At 40.9% G+C, this 23,014-nt stretch overlaps 1 protein-coding gene across 1 annotated transcript; it reads left to right on the top strand.

Moving 5' to 3' along the window:
- Positions 1–3,647: 3,647 nt before the first annotated feature.
- On the top strand, positions 3,648–11,568 carry E2F6 (E2F transcription factor 6; the record flags this gene model as incomplete). Its single annotated transcript, XM_080614670.1, has 7 exons — positions 3,648–3,704; positions 5,871–5,919; positions 7,275–7,491; positions 7,802–7,992; positions 9,021–9,130; positions 10,141–10,294; positions 11,042–11,568. The coding sequence occupies 7 exons, from the start codon at positions 3,648–3,650 to the stop codon at positions 11,086–11,088; spliced, it is 825 nt and encodes a 274-aa protein (XP_080470796.1). The 3' UTR covers positions 11,089–11,568.
- Between the last annotated feature and the right edge of the window lie 11,446 nt (positions 11,569–23,014).

The raw sequence follows: 23,014 nt of genomic DNA, 5'->3' as shown, positions 1-23,014 counted from the left end.
AAGACAATTATGTTTTTATATTTCGACTTTCATATATAGTCCCTCAAAAATTTTAATGAAACCACTGTTCTAGTATGTCTTAATGTTGAAAGATCAGATTTAGGAAATGGAATTATTGCCCCCTGGTGGCAGATTAAGAATCAATGCAATCGAAGAAAACAATTTCAGATAAATAAGCAAATCTTTCATTTTAAGAATCATGCATTGGACAATTAACGTCTGGGGATATTAAAAAGAATGCACAGTCATTTTAATATGCAATAAGATACCAGAAAATGGGGATAACTTACATTTTTATCTACAAGAGTAATAAAGAATGTAGGATAAATTTAATTATCAGCTTTATAAAATGTAAATAATAACACACTAAAATAAAACTTTCTGATCAAGAGAATCCCACAGCCAAAACTTCTAATAGTCCAGTCAGTTACTCCAAAATCTAATTTTCATTTAAATGAATAATTAGGCTTTATAATTTTCATGTAAATATAGAAAAAATTTCCTGAATCTGAATTCATGTGAGGCTTTTCTTCACTCAGATATTCAGCAGCCAAGGACAGAGAAGCAGAGGAACAACAGAATTTGATCTTATGAGTGGCTGGAACAACAAGATAGTTAAAAGTTGATGCAATGTTTTCCACATGGGTTAATACAGATACTCATGTATTCTGATCCTCAAATTACAGGTCGTTAGTCTCCTTCCTAATATCTGACTACCCAACAATCATCAAAATCCTATTCAGTGATTTCTATACTGCATGGCACACTCCTTGCATCACCCAAAACTAAAGCAGCCTATTCCAAACCATTCTGCTGTTCCAGCTGGAAAAAAACAAAACAAAACAAAACCAACCAAACAAAAAGCTTTATCATGGTGGTTTTAAATAAACCGTGATTACAATGGTAAAATACATCTTCCAATTAAGAGCATAACAAAGGGAGAGAAATATTAATTCTTTTTGGGATGATGTTTATCACCACAGAATAGTTAGCAAGGATCATGCTGCCTATACAAAAATGAGCATTTTTCACTGATGTGTTGCTTCCATGACAGGAAAACCTTCTGCATCTGCAGCAGTCTAAGCTCTCAATAGAATACTGACAATCAATATTTGCATGATGCCTTTCATTACACAATTGAAAGCTTTATGTCTCCTGAAACAGGCATCACACTTTTGAGCAGCTGTAACATATTTTTTTCCCCTTTTTTTCCTTATAAATTTATTAGAGCATGAAAGCAACCCACTTTTGTTCCACACACCTCTTCAAGAACAACTATTACCATGCAAGTAGTTGATTGAAAATTGGTTACTAAGAAGAAAACTCCATTCTCTATCAAGACATTTGGTGGATCAGTGGTGACATAAGTTACCCCAAAAGAATGTCTAACCTGAAGGTGTCTGAAACAGTAGATTAAACGGAATTTTTTCAAGAGTGTTATTTGGCCTGTCCAGTCTGGCATATTAGAAGAGGAATAAAGTTCTTCATGGTTTTGCATTCCTCACAGCAGACTGGCAGTTTTACACGATGTCCAATGAGTTTCACATTTCTCCAGAGCACCTGCCCTGAGGACAGGGAAGTGACTGGGAATTTCATTGAAGGGGTAGGTGGGATAAGCAAAACAGTTCACAAACTCTTTAAGCAAAAGAATTATATGACAAACTTATCTGATGTACAATATGGTAGAGGACAGTTAATCGCTGTTGTCCTGGGTTCAGCAGTAGCAGTCATTTTTCTCCTTTTTAGTAGCTGGTGCAGTGCTGTGGTTTTGACTTTCAGCCTGGGAACAGCACTGGTAACACCGATGTTTTTAGTTGCTGCTCAGTAATGTTTACTCTGACCAAGGACTTTCTGAGTCTCATGCTCTGCCAGGGAGGAGGGGAAGCCAGGAGGAAGCAGAGACAGGACACCTGACTCAAACTAACCAAAGAGGTATTCCATGCCACAGCACGTCATGCCTAGTGTATAAAAACTGGGGGCAGTTACCCAGAAGAGCTAGATCACTGCTCGGTTGGGCTGGGTAGCAGTCAGCAGGTGGTGAGTGATTGTATTCTCTTCCCTTGCTATTTCCCTTATCATTATTATTATTATTGGTGGTAGCAGCAGTGGTTTGTGTTATACCTTAGTTACTGGACTGTTCTTATCTCAACCTGTGGGAGTTATATTCTTTCAATTCTCTTCCCCATCCCTCCAGGAGCAGAGGGAGGAAGGGGGGGAGCGAGTGAGCAACTACGTGGTTCTGAATTACTGACTGGACTTAAACTACGACAGCTGTAAAGAGCAATCAGTCAACATATCAGCTATCTAATGAAGAGTTATGGTTTAAAGCAAGGCTTTTGTCTGACAAGCATTAGATACCTACTAAATAAGATGAGAGAACATAAAAGGAGGAAAAAAACCCAAACCAAACAACCCAAACCAAAACCCAGGTGTTGCACAATACAACTGCTCTCCACCCGCTGCCTAACACCAAACCAGACCCCAGCAGTGATCAATCCCTCAAAACAAACTCCCCCAGTTCATATACTGGGCATGACGCGCTGCCGTATGGAATACCCCATTGGCTAGTTTGGGTCAGGTGTCCTGTGTCTACTCCCTCCCAGCTTCCCGTGCCCCTCCTCACTGGCAGAGCATGAGACTGAGAAATCGTTGATCAGGGAAAGTGCTACAGAGCTGCAACTAAAATATTTGTGTGTCAACATTATTTGGATTGAAATCCAAAACACAGCACTGCACCAGTTACTAATAAGGAAATTAACTGTTACAGCTGAAACCAGGACACCTTCTTACACTATGAAGTTATGACAGAATCAGATTCTTTTGCAAGAAAGCAGTACTGATTATTCTCACACCTATTTGGCAGGGTGCTCTCTCTCCTTGCTCATGCTGTACACGGAGTGAACAAAAACCTCTTTCCTCGCAGTAACCATAGCGGTGGGAACTTCCTCGTTTCAACCCACATCAGCCCAGCGCAGCGCTCAAGCCGGCCCTTGACAGCGGCAAATCGTCTCCTCCATCGCTCTGGGAAGGCGAGGAGAGCGCAGAAAATGCCAATCCAGTCGATACCCGGAGAAGTCACGTTTCTCCCGGCGTCCAGAGGGAAAGTGTCCCTTGAAGAGCCACGCAGCCGCCGCCCGTGTGCAGGTGGCAGCAGGCCATGTGTGTGTATGTATCACCTCCTGGGGCGGTGACGGGCGGGAAACCGGTGGCGCGCGTGCTGCGAGCGCGCCGCAAGCGCCGGCAGGAAGGGGGAGCGGCCGCCGCGCCGCCTCGTGGGAGAAGGCTGGGCGGCCTCACCTCAGTTCGCGCCGCTGTCCGGGCGGGAGGCTGCGCGCGTGCGCGACGGGGCGGGGGCTCCGTTCTCCCGCCCAACCGTTCTCTGGCGGGAGCGAGACGGGGGGTGTCAGGCGGGGTGAGGCGGATATAGCGAGCTGCGGTGAGGGCGGGAGGGCCCCGGCCGCCTTATCCTCCCCGAGGTGGGGTGGGGATGGCGGCGCGTGCTAGCGGTATGGGCCCAGAGGCTCGCCGTGAAGGCCTCTGAGCGGCTTTCCTCCGTCGCTGTTCGCCTCGGTGAGAGAGCGCTCCCGCCGTGCTAGGCCGCGGACGGCCGGTCTGCCCGGGGAAGGAGGAGGAGGGGCCGGGCGAACATGACCAGCCCTGCCAAGTGGGAGCGTTTAAGGCCGCTGCGGCCGGACACACTGCGTGTGAGTGAGGTACTTGGCGGGTGGGGAAGGGAGGTGCTCTCTGTGGATGGGGAAGGGGCGGGACTGCGCGGCAACGCTTTGATCCCACCGCGGGAGCCTCTGAGGGCATGCCCAAAATTCCTCCCTCTCGCCCGCCCGGCTGGAGATCACTGTGATGTAAAGGTGTGTTAGGCCTAGCCGGAGGGCGTTGTTATGTTTCCATCCCTCGTCTGCGTTGTAGCAGGCTGCCCCGAAAAGAAAATGGGTGATATTCGTCATAGTGCCAGAGGGTGGTTTTCTTACCTGTGGCTTCTTCGTCGAGTTAAGTAGCTTGTTGTAGCTATGTCTGAGAGAAACAGACTACAAATGTGTATTCTGTTAGGCTCTGAAGATCGATGATCAGGTGGTTTTCTTATATGCAGCTTCCACCGCTGCCTTTTGTAGTGTTATGGGATAGCTAACAAAAACCGGGTCCACTTTTAATTCTTTGGAACTTCTTAAAGTTGCTTATTTTTTATTAACCTTGGGCTACTTTTGGGCTAGTTCTTACACTGGAAATGGGAAATTTCTTACTATTTCTTACTGTTACTTGGCTGTTGTGCTAAATATTGCTTGGTAGTATTGTCTTAAGGCCATGAAAAAGTTTACAGGAGTTTTTACACTGGTAATAGGAAATTTATTACTATTGGAGATGATGATTGTAAGAAACAAGGGGTGTATGGGACAACGGTTTTATATAGGTGTTTAGGTGTGTCATGATGCTTTCTTGAATCTGCTTCTCATAAACAGAGAAGTTGAGGTTGTGGTAATCATTAGCAGCCTTGGCTTGGAATAATGGAGTTCAAGACCCAGAGTGTAGTGAGAAGGGCTAGTAACAGAGTACAGAACCTGGATTTTAGCTTATTCAGGCTTCAAACTCCAGCTCAACAACCAACAGGTAGCTGGGATTTTAAACTTGAAAGCTGAAGGAGCCAAGGAGATGGAGGTCTGTAAGGACAGGGACATCCTGATGCTGATGACAAGTAACCGTGTGGAGGGATGGGCACAGCTACGTTTGCACTCTGGGAAGGGCAGAAAGAATACAGAAAGAAGTGCAGACAACTGTATCAAAAGCCCTGCTAAAGCTCATGTAGATAACATCCAAAGCTTTGAATCCACAGACCTAGTAATTTCATCACCAAAGTAATCAAGTTGCAAAATATAGTCATGTTGGCTATTTCCAGTCACCTTCTCCTTCATGTGCCTGGAAATAGCATCCAAGAGAACTTCCTTTGTGATTTCTTCCAAGGGCCTGAAGTGAGGCTCACCAAGCTGTAGCTGACCTCCAGACAGTCAAAGATCGTGACAGCAACTTGTCAATGACATCAGCCAGCTTTCTCAGGATGTCAGCCACAGCAGACCTTCAGTACTTATGAGGAAGTGAACAAGAAGCTGGTGCCAGATGCTCCAAAGCCGTCCATAATGGGAAGCTGAAAGAAAATGGCCATGAATTGAACCAAAAAAGCAGGAAAGGTTGCAACTTGATGTAGCTTGAATCTTTTTCACTATGAGGTTGGACAAGCAGTGGAAAGGAATGCCCAGAGAGGTGTAGCCTCCATGCCTTTTTACCAAAATATAAATGCCTTTTACCCAACTGGGTAAAGCCTTGATAAACTGCTCTAATCTAATGGCTGTTCCTGTTTGGAGTGGGAGGTTGAACCAGAGAGCTTCTTGGGTCTCTTCCAACTGGAATGGGTCTGAATTTGAAAATACTCCTTTTGTTAAATTGGGGCAAGGGGTGGAATGAAGTACCTGCTTAGGCTCATCATGTCAGTATCTTGACAAGAGTAGAGTATATAATAGTGACACATCTTCTGTATGTGAGCTGTTACATGGAGTAGCTGAAGCTTGTATCTGTAGAGTTTCTACAGGTATCTGTGTTGTGACCATTGCTTGAGCATTAGGGAGTTGGGTGGTGGTTCCTACTTTCCAAGGCAGAGGAAAGCATTCTGAGATTAAGGGCTGAAAATTCTGATAGAGATTAATGAGTATGTATCCTTTCTATCCAGTGACAGACCTTCACAGTAATACCTGTTGAATTGTCAGCACTCTTGATAGCTGTAGCATCTAGAGGTGATTTTGGGATATCTTCTGGAGAAGCTTCCTGTGTAGGTAGTGTTTTATGTCAGTTTTGTTTTTTTTCTCCAGCCACCAATGATCAACCTGAAGGTGAACGATGGTGGACAGGTTGTGAGAAGTAAGTTGCAGTGTTCAATGTGTGAAAATTATTCTTGAAGTATTTCATGCTTTTTGCAATGCTGAATACATGTTGTATGCAGGTGAGAAATTGATTTGTATCTAATATAGGCAGAACAGGAGGAATGTTGCACACTAAATTGAATAAAAAGATATGAAGCAACACATTCTCTGTAGTTTTTTCCTATGCTGCAAGTATACCTTCAAACTGCTATAAAGAAAATAAAGTACAGGAAAACTGAGTTAGAGAAAACTGGAACATCATGCTGGCAAATGTTGTTTTCAAGGGGTATTAATAAATGTAAATACAAGCTTTAGTGAATCTCTGTTGGTTTTGGGCTTGGGTTTTTTTTCCTCACCAATGGAAATCTCACACATATCACAGTAGCACAGTCCATAACTGAGTTGGTGAACCTGTCACTTCATGCTAAAGAGTGCACAATCTCGCAGCCATCGAATGCATGGTATGCTGCGGGTAAAAGGGCATGTCTCCTTCATCCTTAACAGCGGGATTTGACAGTCTTTCATTGGCTCTAGCGTCAGATGAGTGCATGTGTACCACGTTTTTTTTGTGCCCCAAAAATACGTGCTTTTTTAAGCTTTATGCATACATAAAAATGTAAAGTGAAACAAGCTGTTCACCAGTAACGTTTCTGCAAATATGCTGGTAATGGATACACAGAGCACAGGGATCCCTCTTAAATCTGTGGCGGCCTGGTATCTGTAATCTTTGTTGCATTAATAAATTTAACAGTGGTATGACCAGTTTTTTTGCCCTGAGGCCAAATAGGACAACCAGAGTTTGTCTGTATATTAAGTTCTCGTACTCCAGAACAGATTGGTCGCACCCAGGCTGAAACAGTCCCTGCAACCAAGCGAACTCCTGAAGCATGCCTGTATATCATTTGGAAGATCTACTGGTTAATCTAGGCTAAAAAGGCAAGAAAAAATATTTTAAGAGTCATGGAGCAGATGATAGAGCTGCAGTTCTCTGACAGTGTCCTGACACTGTCTGTGGTTAACCAAAGGTTTCATTTGTATTCATTCAGTATTCTGAGCTTATGGCCTACAGAACATACAGTTACACAGCTATTAATACCCATACCAGCAGTTTGAAGTGATGGATGTTGGAAGCCTGAAGACGCATGGTTCTTATTTAGATAGAATCATTGCAGACCAGTGAAAGTATATGTAGTTAACAGGCTTTATATGATGCCTTTGCAACGTCAGCGTTAATAATTGCAGTGCTTTCAGACTCTTATCTTCATTGTTACTTCATCATTATTGGGTTTTTTTTAAGGAGTGCTGCATACTTGTATAGTAGTTCACCATAAGTATTCTATCAAAACTTTACAGGAACTGTGAAAGTCAGAAAGCCTCGGTTTGATGCATCCTTGGTTTATTTGACCCGAAAATTCATGGATCTTGTCAAAACAGCTCCAGATGGTGTTCTTGATTTAAATGAAGTAGCAACAACACTTGGAGTACGAAAACGAAGAGTGTATGACATCACTAACGTGTTGGATGGAATCCACTTAATTCAGAAAAGATCTAAGAATCTTATCCAGTGGGTGTGAGTTGGCTTTGAAACTTCTGATTTCTGAAAGAATGAAACCCAACAACATTGAGTAATGTTTATACCTTTGAGAGTATTTTTAAGCATACTGAATTACTTTTAATATATAGCAATATTTGAAGTTCTGCTGTATCCTTAAGCTGTTTTAATTAATTACTGTGCTAACAAGTATCAAGTGCAAAAGCACAATGAAGCATATTTCAGCAAAGTATCCCAGAGTTCCTGGTTGTTTCTGTTAGTATACTTTATATTCAATAAACAGGCTCTTATTTATATAAACATATTAGACAACTTCATGTTTTTCTAGAGGTTCTAGTCTTGAACAAGTTGTTGGAAAAGCACCAGAGCAGCAAACGCTTAAAGATGAACTTTCTGACTTGTCAGCCATGGAAGAAGCTCTGGATGATTTAATCAAGGATTGTGCTCATCAGTTATTTGAACTAACAGATGACAAAGAAAATGCAAAATATCCTTTTATCTCTCACATTACTTTAACACGTGGTTTTTGTTGCAAGTACTTGTGTATCTAGTAATAACTGTAGGCTGGTACCACAGGTGTGCAGTAATACTTGATAATGAGTTTTACGCTAGGAAACTTTGTGCTTATGTTGTATTAGTGTATACTAGTCAGGTGCCCTGCTTTACAGTATCATGCATAATCTAGGCTGTTCTCAGGGGGCTAGTACTTGTGCGACCTTTCCACTGCAGAAGAATGGAAGTGGGGTGGTAGTCTTAGTACCCTGACCATCAACTTGTTCTCTCCGTTATAGAGTAAAGCTGACTATGGGTCAGGTCTTGACTTACCAGTGAGATTGAGTTGCTTAGTGAGATGAGAAAGAGGACCCAAAACAGAGTCCCAGTGGCCAGTTCCCAAGAAGATACAATGGTACGTTGGTTGTGTCCTAATACTGTTCTGTCTCTTGAGAGTGGTTCCAGTGCAGTCTTGTCTTTCAGATGGGCTTTGATAATTGAAAAGGCATTTCTTTTAATATGACATAAACATTGGATTTTTGCCTTGGCTTACAATAAGATACTATTTAGCTACCTTACGTAGCAGAATGTTAAGGCCTGTGCTCAAATGAAACGTGCCCATTTTCTGTATGATATCAGGAAAACTTTTCATTACCCCTTACCTATCCTGGTTAAGACAATAATTCTTTAGTTTTCCAGGAACTTGTTTATGTGCGTACTTATTACAAAACAAAGTAGTTTCTCAGGGACAGTATTCCCTCTGCTTTGTAGACTTAATGACTGTATCTGTGAAAACTGTTTATAAAATGTATTTTGTTTCTTAATATTGAATATCTTTATTTTTTTAAAGCTCTTTCCTTCCTGTAAATAAAGAAAAAAGATCTTCCACTTGTTAGCTAACAATTTTACAAAGCTGATATTAAAGTAACCTCAGTTGAACTATTTACCACTTTTCTTAAGATATGTTGAAGCAGAATATCAACTTAATATCGTACTCTTTGCTTCTGCCCACTAGCAAATTACTGTACAGGATCCTTGACCAATGTATACATTAGCTTATGTGACATACCAGGATATCCGTAGCATTCAGACATTTCAAGAACAGATTGTGATTGCAATCAAAGCTCCAGAGGAAACCAAGTTGGAAATACCAATTCCCAAAGAAGTAAGTTTTGCACATTTTCCTCTCTTAAGGGAACAGAATTCCTCAAATGTGATTTTTGCAGCAGCAGTCAGTAATTGTTTTCTGGATTCTTTGTCACATATAACAAATATTGGTCCTTCATTTTTCTTGTTTCACTAAACAGTGCTATAGGGCTGGTAGTCCAAGAAACTAATTTGCAGTATTTTTCTGCTCACCTAAATTACTAAACAACATGTCTGAGCTTTAGTTATATGGTTTTTCTAGAGAGAATGGAACAGCTGTAATGAAAGTCACTTATCCTACAAGGATGCTGGGGAGGGACTATTCATCAGGGACTGTAGTGACAGGACAAGGGGTAACGGGTTCAAACTTAAACAGGGGAAGTTTAGATTGGATCTAAGGAAGAAATTCTTTACTGAGAGGGTGGTGAGGCACTGGAATGGGTTGCCCAGGGAGGTTGTGAATGCTCCATCCTTGGCGGTGTTCAAGGCCAGGTTGGATGAGGCCTTGGGTGACATGGTTTAGTGTGGGATGTCCCACACTAAAAGTGACTCTTCTCTCCATTGTCCATTAAATTTGATTAGCTGTGTGCCTTGCAATGTGACATCTGCTGAAGAACAGTAAATGTAATCCAGTTGTGTTGCTTTTCCGTAGTATGAAAGCCACTGTGTGCTCTCATTTGTTTTCTGACCCTTGGCACTGACTTGTCAAGTGTTTTGTCAAATTTTGCTACTCTTCTTAAGCATGTAGTAAATCTGGTCATATATCTAAAGGTCTGTAAAAAGACTAAATAAAGATTCCTTAAGTGCATGTTCATCCAAAGTGAAATCTTATTAACTTAATGGTGCTTAATAATCTGCCTGCAAATCTATGTAATAGTTATAATTTATGTAGAATTAGTAATGCAATTTTAAGTAGTAATAGCATTCTTTATTCTATTCTTCATCCACTGGCTTTGATATAGATGCAGAAATAGATAACTGATGCATACAGACCAAAGAACAAATTTTACACAAGTTGCTGTTTTGTAGGACTGCGTAGCAGTACATGTGAAGAGCACAAAAGGACCCATTGATGTGTATCTGTGCGAGGTGGAACCAGAGAAGCCAGGTGCCGAAACTTTTGAAGATACAGATATAGTCACAGTCACTTCTGAAACTGAGCCCACAGATCCTCCTGATGAAGGTAGTGTCCTTGAGTTACACTTTTATCCCCATGTAATATTTTCTTTAAAGATGGTCATACCGTTCTGATAAAGTTGAAGACTGTACTGCACAAGTACAATTTTCTGAGCATAGTTTATGACCAAGATGTGTAGGAGTAAGTGAGATGCCTAAAAGAGGACTCTCTACTGTTGTGTCAGCTCACAGCAGCAGGAGGTTAGAGCACAGGGTACGTGCACACACAGCAAGGCACTCTTCTTCCCTGACCCTTTTCTTCCTTTGCTTGTTATTGGTTTCCTGTCTGAGCTGTGCTCTATAGATGGAACAGTGTGTGTCAGTTCTCAGCTGTCTCGCTGCAGAATCCAGCAGCTCGCTGATATAGTAGTCATAAGAATTAACATGCTGTTTCAAACAAGAGAGTGTGCTGCTCTTGCTCATTGCTGCCCTGTCTAAGGGAGGGCCAACAGACGAGAGGTGGTATTTTGACCTCCTGAACCAAGATTGGCTGGAATATTGTCTCTCAAGAGCCCCAGTGCTGCAGGATGTTGTGATTTAAAAATAAACGTGGCAGGAGCTGCAGTAGCTCAGAACACAAAAGATAAATTATTTTTAGTAGTGCTGCTTTATAGTTGAGGGGAAGAGCTCACTTTTTAGTCTTAAGCTTTTTTTTTTTTTTTTTTTTTTTTACTTTATTTTGCTTGAAAAATAGCTCACTTTTATTTCCTACAGCAATACTTATCATATTCCTTTTTTTACTTTCCTTTCAAAGTGATATCTCCAGGGGAAGAAGAAAAACCACCTGAGCTGACAGATTAGTTACAACTCAAAAATCTAATAGAAAATGTAAATATCTGTATTATAGAGCTGCTCCAAAGCTGCTTGGATCTGCAAACTTACTGACCTGAAATGTTCAAAAGTTAAGTGCTTTCACAGGGTTGCTCATCTTGCCAAGTTAAAGGAGGCCAGTTCCTAGAGTTGCTTTTAGGAGCTTTGTTTTCATAATTGCATGTAATATACACACCTTTGGGAAAATGGTATTTTTAGCTTATGAAATAATTGAAGGAAAACATAGGCAATTAATTACTTCTAAAAATGACAATATTTGGAAGGATCCACAATCCTTGTGAGAATGTATATAATAAAGAAAAGCACTTTTCAGTTCTGAGGTTGCGCTGCTACTAAGCAGGATTGTTGGATGTGAGTGTAATAAAGAACTGGTGTATCAGAAGCCTTCACTATAAGGAACACGATGTAAATATCACGTAAGTTATGCCTTACACTGTGTAGACGCTGTTTGCATTGTTTGCATCCAGCTCTCCATGACCTGTGGTATGAACACTGAAGTTAAGTAACGGCTTTTTGTATATATCTGTACCAGGTCTGGGTAGTTACTGATGTAGATTTGCTGAGATAGTTTGCATTTCTGCCTTTGTACAGCAAAGAAATAAAATAAGCTTATAAAAATATTACATAGTCTAATCAGTCTACTGAGATATGTTGGGTTGTCTGACAGAACTCACTGGATAAATACAAACACTCAAATCGACATGAAACTTTCAGGTCTGTTAGATGTGGTGCTGGCAGCTAGCAGTTAGATCTGATTCCTTTGATGCCACAATACTGTAGCAATTATCAGAAGAAACATGATGATCAATAACTACTTAAATTGGTCTCTTCCAGTTTCTAGAGTTTACTTTAGCCTACTACCATTATCATAGTGGCTTTAGCTAGCGAAAGTCTATACAGTACTTCAGAACTACATCTGTATTCATCCATCTTTAATATCTGTAAAATGAAGCTTCATAATTTTGGCACCATTATTTTAAAATGATATAACTGTTACCATACAAATGCTGTACGGAAAAGTGAACTTCATTGTTCTCTGTGTGGGGAGGGGTGGGTGGTTTTTAAACTGGAACTTCAAGTCCTTGTTTTCCCAGACACACGGTATTAACGACCATCCATCTACTCACAGGTGGAAGCAACAGAATTAATAAACCCCTGAAGGTTTTAACCAGCAATTCTACAACTATTTTAGACAGATGCTGTGAAATTAGCATTAGTGGGCTATAGTACAAATAAGGTAGTGCAGTTGGCACTGAAGAGCTTAAATATGCCTAAATACAGATTGATTGTTTACCCAGTTTTCTACAAGGTTCATGAGTTCCCCAGAATACGTAGCATTACACTGTGTGAACTGGGAAATGCACTGAGTGTGACCTTGTGTCAGGAAGTAATCTTGACTTTTTGTGTGTGTGCTGCTAGCTGCAGAATACAGGACTTCAGTGTAGGGTACTATTTTTCTGCATCTCTATAAAATGCAAACTATAGGCTGAGCTGTTACAATAATAAATAAAAGCAAAGTGGAAGCATGTTTCATATGCAGATCACAGTAGAAACGGGGAAGGTGTTCCTCAAGTGGAGCTGGGCCAGAGGTTAAATGACATCTTTCAGCAGGAGAAGGTTGTGCTGCTCTTTTAAAGCTGGCTTCTGGCTAGGTGGCAAAGGATCTGTTTGATTTTTTGCACTGCTGTTCTGTATTGGTTGGGAGAGAGGTCAGTGCCTAAGGAAAGCCTGGATCCCCCCTACTGTGGTTCAACAACTGGGGCTAACGTTTGCTGTGAAACATGTAAAAATTTCCAACACCAACAACTAATCCTGAATACTGTTTCTAGGGTCAATATTTTGTTCACATTTTTAACTTGAAGTTACACAATTAGCCCAGTGAAATTGAATAAGCTGCAACATGACAGTTGTAACTATTTTCTTAAATACATTTATTGTTTTAATAGTGCACCTTCAGCAGAACAAATGGACTTTTGAAGACTAAAGCCCTTTGCTGTTACTACTTGGATACAGTATTATGTACTTGCAGTACTGGAAAACAAGGTACTATATAAGGTTGATACACTAACTAGCTGAGAGAACTGGACTTGATGAAAGGTTCTTGAGTGATGCTGAACTTAAATACAAGTTATGAGCTCACTTCAAAGGTAAATGTGATAGGGCCTTACTCTGAATCTGTATTATAATCCTTATTTTTTTTTCTGAAAGGTTCTGAATGATTGAAGTATTTTTGTTGAGTTCATATCTGTCCATTTTCAGCATATTTGTATGTGTAAGCACTTCCCTCAGCTGTTGGAGGACTCTGCCTGTAATAAATGAAAAAGCTCTAATAACGTTTTTGTCTTCCCTTTAATACGAATGGCTGAGCATCTGAATGCATTAATCATCAGCAGCAACAGCCAGGATCTGTCATTATAAAATGGTCTGGGTTTGCTGACTCTGTAGCTGGAACAAACACCAGAAGTTGCCAGTACAGGCGGTGTTTGGTACGAGAAATGACTTATCAGGGGTTTCAGATGTGAACGGCAGTTTTTAAATAACGTGATTTATAAAGAAGAGGGGAGATTGCTTTAAATTAGTGTCTTTTAGAAAGCACTTGTAAGACAGCAAATTCCTTCCTTTGAATAATCTTTTTGCTGAGTGTGAATAGCCTCGTTTAGAAGCATAATTAAATTACACTGACCTCAGAAGTCACTTTAGTTCTTGCTGTTTTCCAAGGTGAAGTTAGCCTGCTTGCTGGCAAGTCGGCTGAGCCTGCAGAGCTGGACTGGCCTGCAAGCTCTAGAACCTCATGCACTCCCCAGCCTGGGCTGATGGGCCAGCTCCAGCACCACCCTGGGACTCCGGTGACTGCTGAAGTGAACCTGTTGCTTTTCATTCTGCTTCTGATCCATCAGCAGTCATTTGAAAGAAGCATGTTGAGGCTAAAACCACATAAATTATACTTGATTGTGTACTGTTTATATATATAAATCTACATGAAGCTTCTCACATAGGTGTTTATTGAAGGACTAGGATACTCATTTGTAAAAAGACCAGGTGTATGTTCAGAAGGAAATCTTAGTGATGTCTGAAGAGAAGCCTGGCTCTTTCCATGTATCCTATCCATGGTTCTTTCCCTTCCTTCATCCCAAGCTGCCTAAGAGCCCACAGCTGTGCTGTCCAGACACCCCTCATCTATATGGAGGCATATGGTGGCTTCTCACAACGTGATCCCTGGATGAGGTTTGTAATTGCCCTTGAATTAAGTGATGGGGCTGGAGGAGATCATCCTAGAAGTTGTAACAGCACATTCAGAAGACACAAGCACAGGATGTCATTAGTCTTTAATTGATTTTTATTAGGTCTGTCATATTGCACAGCATCCTTCTTCAGAAGGCAAACTTGGCACTTCAAATAAAAACTTTAGGAATCTGAAAATCTGCAAGAAGCTCTTCAAGTTCCTGGAATAGTTTTGCTTACAGTCTTTTGTAGATTCAAGTGCAGATCATGCACTGAAGTGCTTTTAGATAATGCAGTATTCTTTTCCAGACAGGTGCAATTTTGGTGTTGCAGCTGTCATCTCTTTGCAAAGAAACTCTGTCTTCAGACGTTCTCATGTACTAGGTTGTACTCTGCCTATGCTCTTGTTCAGAAGTCTCCAAAAATATACTGTGTGTAGAATGATGAATGAATGAACTCCCATTTTCCTGGTGAGACTCATGAATATTCAGACTGTTTCTTCCTGACCATACAGTGGCTATGAAAGTACTCTGAGGGACACCCTGCTGTTAGCTGGGCACTCAAGGATTAAACCAAGCTTTCCAGAAGTTAGTTGTGATCTTGTCATGATGCCTAAAACACCTAGGAGTGCAGGACAATATCCACATGCTGCTCCCATCCCTTACACTAAAGCAGGTTGCACAGAATTCATAGTCAGAAGCAGAGAACTGTGATTTACTTGATAATGCTAATCTCCACGAATCACTTTTTACCAAGCAGCATTCTCACCACCAATGCTGGCAATGCTTTAGTTTTGTGTAAGAAACAAATTTCTTGTGGCAAAAATCCTCCTAGTGTTAGAGAAAAATTCAACTTTAACTGCCCAGCAAGGTGTGGAACGCCTTCAAACTGGTGAAAAGCTATCAGAGTGATGATTTCTACTCATATTTGGCTGAAGAGAAAAAAAACACCTTCAAAATGATGCAGAATGACCACATCCTGGGAGAGTATTTATGAGGAAAATACAGGGATTTGCCTCAAGAACTGTAGGATCAATTAGTGATTAGAGGTTTGAAAATAACAAAATATTGTGAAAACACAAGCACTGCCTTTTTTCTGAGATCAGACAAGTCTTAATTGCAGATTTTTCTTGGAGAACTGAATATCAGTCTGTCAGTTGCCAAAGTTGACACATAGGTTGGCAGTCTCAGTGCACAGATCAGTGGGTTTGATTTGTTTGGAAAGTACCAAAAACATTGACAGCCCTGACCCAATGCATAGCACAAAAGGCAAATATTAATTGCTATGTATTTATTAATTATGTGCTTCTCTCAGTTTGAAAGCCTCTAGACTGTATCAAACATGCACTGCGGATTGAAGCTCAGGAGTCTGAAGTTCTTTTCAAATAGGATTTATATTTCTGACATTAGATAATTACTCCATAGAGTCATTAAAAATGTTATTTTCCAAATTAAAATATCTTTTATTTGCAATCTGTAAAATATTGTTCCTTTATATATGGAGAAAATATAGACTTATAATCTGGAGAGGAGGGGTTGGAAGGCTGTCCAGATATTGTCTGCATGTGATATATGTGTCTCTGAGGATCTGTTGCCTAGAAATGAAAGCAAGACAACAATAATTGTTTACATAGATGTTGCCTGAAAACTTCTCAGGCATTTATGCTCCCTCTGCTGGCTTTGTGCCAGTGGCCCATTTCTTAAATTGACGAGCGGGAGCTATTTTGGCAGGGGGAAAGAGGGAAGTCTGCAAAACAGTGTTTGTGATTTGGAGAGAAAATCATACAGTTCTAAAGGGAAAAATGGAAAACCCTCCCAATGCTACTTAAAAAGTTTTTTATTACCTTTGAAATCAAAACCCCATTAGGATGGTGTCTGTTCATTCAATTAATTGCTTCTGATCAGCTTAATAAAATTGAGGTTCAGCTAGGAATAGTCATTCAGCCATGTGCTTTACTGACAGCTTTGAAAATGACTCAAGTAAGCTGAATAGATTATACTTGGAGCTGAATTGTTACACTTCCGTATTTTGTGTAGGTAATACTCAGTTTAAAGATAATAATGGGTTCGTAATACTTGTAGTTCAGTCAAATTATGAGATACAGAACCATGATTATCACTACGGTGAGATTTGGGGTGTCTGTTTCCATATAGAGAGAATCTCAGTGTGGGCTGTCCTCTAAGGACAGTTGTACTCATATATAAAGCCATATATCCTTTCAGCACCACATCACACTGCTCTCAGGCAGCTTGCTGCCTCTGGACATATCACTTCTCTGTGCTGTGCCTATTTGCAAAAAGGGGATGACTTTCTTCATCTCCTGTGCCAACTCCTCTCGGTTCTGCTCTGCAGTAGCTCCTAAGAGTGTACCAGCGTCCCCAGAAAGGTTGCCCAGCACCAACAAGGGCAGTGCCTGGACTTCTCTGTGCTCCATGGAGCAATCGCAGCAGGTACTGGGACCTCCCAGCTGCTCTAGAAGAGCATCCTCTCTGAAGACAGCACCTCAAAACTCCCTGCTGGCTTGGAAGACACTGCCCCAGTGCTTATTGATGGTCTCGTCTTTAGTGCATGGCCTTTAAGAAATTAAATGGAAAGATTAAATTAGCATCTTATTGACAATTTCAATTGAGAAATTGCTAAAGTGTGCAGATGCACAAATAAATGTTCCTTATGTTTATTTTACATATATTGGGGTTTTTTCCTTTGGTATTCATCAGTGTTGTATTATGAGACAGGAAAATCTGATTAACCTTTAGTATAACTTGCATTTTTTTTTCAATTATGACAAAATTGTTCCCTCTCTAGGTTAAATAATGACACTGAAAAAAAAAGCTTAGAAATAGGATTAACCCTTTCCTCACCCCCTTTTCATCTTCCAGTATTACAATGGCCAGAGAGGAACTGAAATGGGTCCATCCTTCCAGCATTGCAGCTTGTGTTAAATAAACACTCTAAACAGCATGAACTGGCGTAGAATTTCAAGGGCAACTTTGATGAAAGGGAAAAAAGGGAGAAATTATCTGCTATTTATTATCTGTCTATGTCAGACATGTCCCAAGCCCCACACACTGACTGAAGTGCATAGTGTGCAAAGACACAATTATATGGACATGCTGAGCCTGGGGATGGCCAGAGCTGCTCGCAAGCTTTCCAGAGGCTGTGGGGCCACTACAGGGATGTCTACAACCATCCTTCCACCAGCTCCTGAATCCCAAACCGCCACCACACATAAAATCCTAGAATCTAGAATAGTTTGGGTTGGAAGGGACCTTAAAAGGTCATCTAGTCCAACCCCCTGCAATGAGCAGGGACATCTTCAACTCTATCTCTGATCAGCTGCAAATGACACTTGGCATCAAATAGGAACTGAAAATGCTGTAACGAATGTATCAAAGGGCTGCTCACCGTGGGCTAGGGAAAATATTTGGAAACTACCAATCACGACAGATGCAGCACAATGCTGGCGCACCACATGGTCCAAGTGAGCTGATCAGAAACCTTCTGGTTGAACAGTTTTCCACCATCAAATTCCAATCTGATGGAAAGCAAATGGTTTCTCCCCAGCTCCCTAGCTGCTGCTTTCTTTCCAGCACACCAGATATGATCCATACAAGACCTTTTGACAGCCCATGTTCAAGAACTCCCTGGTCTTGGACGAGCAGGGGGTTTAGGCCATGGTGGTACCAGCTGACTGACTCAGTGAGCTATGCAGCTGCAATACCAGTCATGGGGGAATCTTGGGTAGCTGCTCAGAAAATTCTGAAATACCCCAATTTTTTTCTTTTGTGTAGTGAAATCTCTGTTCATTTGCTGCTCTGCAGGCTGCGGCACATCCAGCGCTTGCTTCCGAGCTGGAATTCTGTTCTACTGTAACATTTCCTACCCTTTCAGCAGCTACAGCTAGATACATCTGATTTATTTATGTTTCCTATGGTTTAGCTTGTATCTTGTGGCATGGCATCATGTATTCGAACTACCAACATGTTAGCAGTATGCTCAGTGCAAAAAGTACTTCTCTTTAATTTTTTTATTAATTCTAAGCTAGTTGACCAGAAAAGGATGAAAATTTAATAGTGCAGACCCCTCTCCCCCCCCCTCCCGGGACCGCCTTGGAACTGATGGGATGAAAGGAGATGAAGAAATAAGCATTATCTGTATGTGCTATAACGGGCCTGGTGAACCCCAGAACAGGGTCATGAGCCCTAATTTATTACTCTGGCTGGGTAGGTGGGTTGAGTTCTTATACTTAAAAAAAAAATAAAAACGTGTTTTAATTTAGAAGGAAAAGAAGCAGCATTGATTTTAAAAGTTGTAATAGCTAGAGTTGGATGATTGATTTATTTATATAAATAGCTAATTCCCCGGGAAATGTGGTTTCAGTCATGTCTAAACTATTTGCTTCAAATTTGTTGAATAGTTTTGGCTGGAAAAAAAACAAAGGAGGGGATAAACTCTGCTGGATGAAAGTCCTCAATTACCCAACAGCTCAATGATCAGAGCATTTACTTAGGTAGCAGAGTCCCCATAGCAGAGGCTGTTTTGAGGCAGGCTATGCTCAATCCTTCCTGTTGGAGAGGGATGGGGACACACCTCCCAAGGGATCACACTGGTTCCCAGGGTGAGAAGCCCTGATTCTCATGCTCCTCCTCACTAACCCAACGAACTCAGTGCCTTTGTGCAGGGCAACAGCTTCAATGCAAGGAAGAATTTCCCCTTTCTCCCACTTCTGGTATCCCCAGTCCTTTCAGAGCTTCCTAAGAAGTAGAACTGTGCTTCAAATTTCCTTGGACAAAAGTAGGATTTCCTTATTCTACATATCTCCATGCTATGAGACTGAAATAAGAGACTACCTCTCTCCTTTCAAGCATCCAGAGCAAATATTCTACACTGGATCAAACAGAACATTTCATTGTCCACACAAAGAAATACCTTCAGGTTATTTTCTTTCAGCAAGGAAACCAGCCAGTTTGGTTACATCCAAACTGTGCTGGTTTTTATTATCTTCACCATGGGTTTTGAACAAAAATGCAACCTCTACAAAGTCTTTAACTGATCATGAAATAGTTTGGTTTCACTTTCATCCAGCCTGCACAACGCTTCTTACAAACCATTATGTCTCCAGCCACACCAATAAAGAACTGGAAACAATGCTGAGGGCTTCCAACTCCTGTCCCTACATTGCCAGTCCCCATCTGTATAGCCCCTTCAAAATGCATTGACCACCCCACAGGTAGTTATTTTCTTCCTGCCTTTACTTGGATGAAGGTTGTACAAACCCTCAGCATTTACAACTAGAAACTTCCTTATTTCTCATTTAAGTTTTTTCATGACCACTTTACATGCACATGTTCTTCTGCCAGCACTGTTCTGTAATGTTCAGAGCTCTTAAGTCTTCTTGGTGTGGACTTCCTTGGTGTATCTACCAACACTACCATATTCTCAGTCACCCCTCTGCTGGATTTGGCAAATCCACATAAAACAGGTTGCCTTGTTCCTTTATCTCTGCCCGATCCTCAGTTTCAGTTCCTCTCCTTCAATACAGATGAGCGATGAGCAGAACTATTTGTGTCCCAGCAGTGTTTTTACTTGATCTTGCCCTTACCCTATCTTACTTGTGTACCCTATCTTACTTGTGTATCTCTCGGTAATTTTAACAATACCATTTACCCTTTTTAACTCCACATTTCCATCAGCTAATGGAAGCCTGAAGTACTTCTCCTCAGCTGTTTCCAAATGGCAAGTTCCCACATTATATCAGAATTTCTTACTAGTCCAAAAGGGTACATCCCTCTATCAACTGTATCATTTAATTACATCCTATCATTCCTGACATTGAGATAATCCAGATCTTCCAAGCAACATCCCAATCCTCAACCCTCTGTTCATGTTGTCTTTGGACTCTGTGTGAATCCGCAGCCTGCTCCCTGATTTCATGCTGCTAAACAAAAAGTTTCCAATTTCAAAATGTAAAACAAGATGGACCAAGACTGGTCCTTGTCATTCCTTCCAAACCAAATCTTCAAGGATTGAACTAGTACCCTCCTATTTCATCCCATCAGACACTGCTGTCCTACCTATAGTCGGCTCTTTGTAGTCTAGGAATAGTACGTTATCCTCTGTAATGTTTTATAGATGGATCTCCTACAAAGAATGTACATTAAAATTTCCCTTAGTAATTCCCACTAACTCCAGCCTTACCATATGACATTATTTGCTGAAGACAAGGTAAATGAGATCAGTGGCACTTTTCCCCCCATTTTTTTAAAGCTGTGATTAGTCCAGTATGATGTACATTTAGACTCTTTGCTATTTTCTTCCATACCTTTGTCATTTGCCAGTAATGTGTTTTTAAACATTGTATGTTACTGAGGTCACTGGAGGAGTTTGGAAGTGTCATATTTGTCTCCTTTTAGGATACAGATCATACTTACTGTTTTCAATCATACGACATCATCCTGGCAATAGGAACTCATTTGAACATCAGTTGTTACTGAAATGAAGATGTAGGTTTAATAATTTCAGAATTCTGATGTTTATCTGATATCAAATTTAATAAAATCTTCTCTTTTTTTTTTCCTATTTGGTTGTAATTACCATTTCTATGGCAATTTTAATTTTCATACCTTCTGCCTATCCATTCAGTAGCTTATTTTAATATCATCACCCATCAGCAAAGCCTAGATGAAGTATTCATTTGAACTGAGGCAAAACTGAGATCATCTCTATGCTACTGTCTTCACACAGTGGTCCCATTCATTATTTGAGAGTCAAGTCTAGTAATAACAGTTGTTGAACACAACTGTCCTTCTTGTTGGACAAAATGAGAAATAGGAAAACAGTACTTTTTCCAAACAGGAAGAAAAAAGATAGGGTTCCTGGATATTCCTTTTCTTTCCTTCTTTTGTCCCTCTCTGTGCCAAGTGTTTACTTTGCTGCTCGATTCTGATGTTGTTTACATACTAAAAGATGTAATTTCTCCAAGAGTGTAAACTCTTATCTGCAAAGCTATATCTTCACTAGTGCACTCACAATTTTTCTTATTTTACAGCCTCTGCAAGCTCCCCAAGAGCAGTCCCAGCTACCATAGTTTTTTAAACTCCAGTAACAGCTAGACTGCCTTTTTTCCCCCACAATTAACAGTAGCTAAGTCTTGATGAAAAGCAGATCATAGGAATGACAGTGCTAATACAGAGACACATAATGTGGGTATTCAGAGATGCACACAGAACTACAGCACTGATCATCTTTATTTAGCCCATTCCATACAAGTCACTTCCCCCCTAATTGCAGGGAGTGTTTGGTGGCCAGGGTTTTACCGTCACTTTCCAAGCCAGTTTCTGCATACTTATGGCTAAAGGCCAGATCAACAGAAAGATTTATTAGGTGCCTACAATGGTTCTCACATCAAAATCCAAGACTGCAATCCAAAAATACTCCTGTCAGTAGCCACCTAACTGTGAAAGTTTCACTGTCTACCTTCTTGCCTCCATCCTGCCGAATGTTCTCATCAACAGGCTAGAGAGCCTTTTCCTCCCTGCCTCTTCATCTTCTTCTTGATGCATTTTTACTGCATAAAGACTGCTTCAGCAGAATGCATCCTTAAAGAGGCAAAACCACACACAAACTTGCAAGATAATGGCTAGAAACTTTGGAGGTGGAATATGCGGCATGAATTGCCACAGGATGCAGAAAGGAGAATACGTACATGGGTTCTCAGATCAGGATAGACAGACATCCTTGTTCAGACAATCTATCATCTGGGAAAACTAGGGATTTGAGTGCATTTCTTAGAACAAGTTTTCTTCAGTACACAGCACACAGTTTACACAGTACACAGCCATCTAACATGTCTGATTCTCCTCAGGTTTTCTATAAGGAGCTTATTTGCTCAATTCCAGACTTTGGGAGCCATTTTGGGAAGAAGGTCTTTAAATGTTTGATGTTAAATCAGAAATGCTTGTGTTTATATGGGTGCACATTCACTGTACCAAGGCATGCAAGTGATGGGATTAAATCAGTCCTTCATCCCCTTGTCAGAATTAAAAGAAGGCAGAAATAAGCTCCAAGAAGCTATGGCCAGAACTTCCAAGGGACCAGCAGCTTTGTACCCTGTACACTTCCAATTTTGCAGCCTTTACAATGTGTCAGGTAAAGGAATTGCCAAGGTAATGCTAACAGCAGAAGTAAGAGTGGCAGAAACTCTCCTCTGTTTCATTTCTGTGAGGTATAAGCAGCATTACTGCAGCATGACAGGGAGGATTTCATAAATCAGAGCAGCCCCTTGAACCCCTGTGACTTATCCCTATGGGCAACAAAGCCCTAAACTTCACCTAAATGCAGAAAGCAGCAAAGGAAAACTTGAGGTCACTTTGTCTTTACTCTCCAAGCTATGCTTACTGCAACTTTCCTCCTGGGACTTGCAGCAGAGAATCTGGCACATCAACATCACGTAAGCATTTTAATTAACCTAGATTCGCAGTTTCACTTCTGTCTTCCCAATGCACCCAAGAGACTATGAAAACTGCCTTATTAACACAAGAAATGTTAGTTAGCTGGAGAGAATTATATAATGAATTAAAAGACAGGCAAAGATCAAGTCCTGAATTATCAGGACACACCCAGGCATTACGCAGCCAATTTTCACATCTCCTCTTCTTCTTTGATCCTCTGGTAT

The sequence above is a fragment of the Psittacula echo genome (genome assembly GCF_963264785.1).
Source record: "Psittacula echo genome assembly, chromosome: 4".
Taxonomy (NCBI): domain Eukaryota; kingdom Metazoa; phylum Chordata; class Aves; order Psittaciformes; family Psittacidae; genus Psittacula; species Psittacula echo.
The sequence above is the reverse complement of the archived record's forward strand: the minus strand, read 5'-3'. Positions and strand labels throughout refer to the sequence as shown.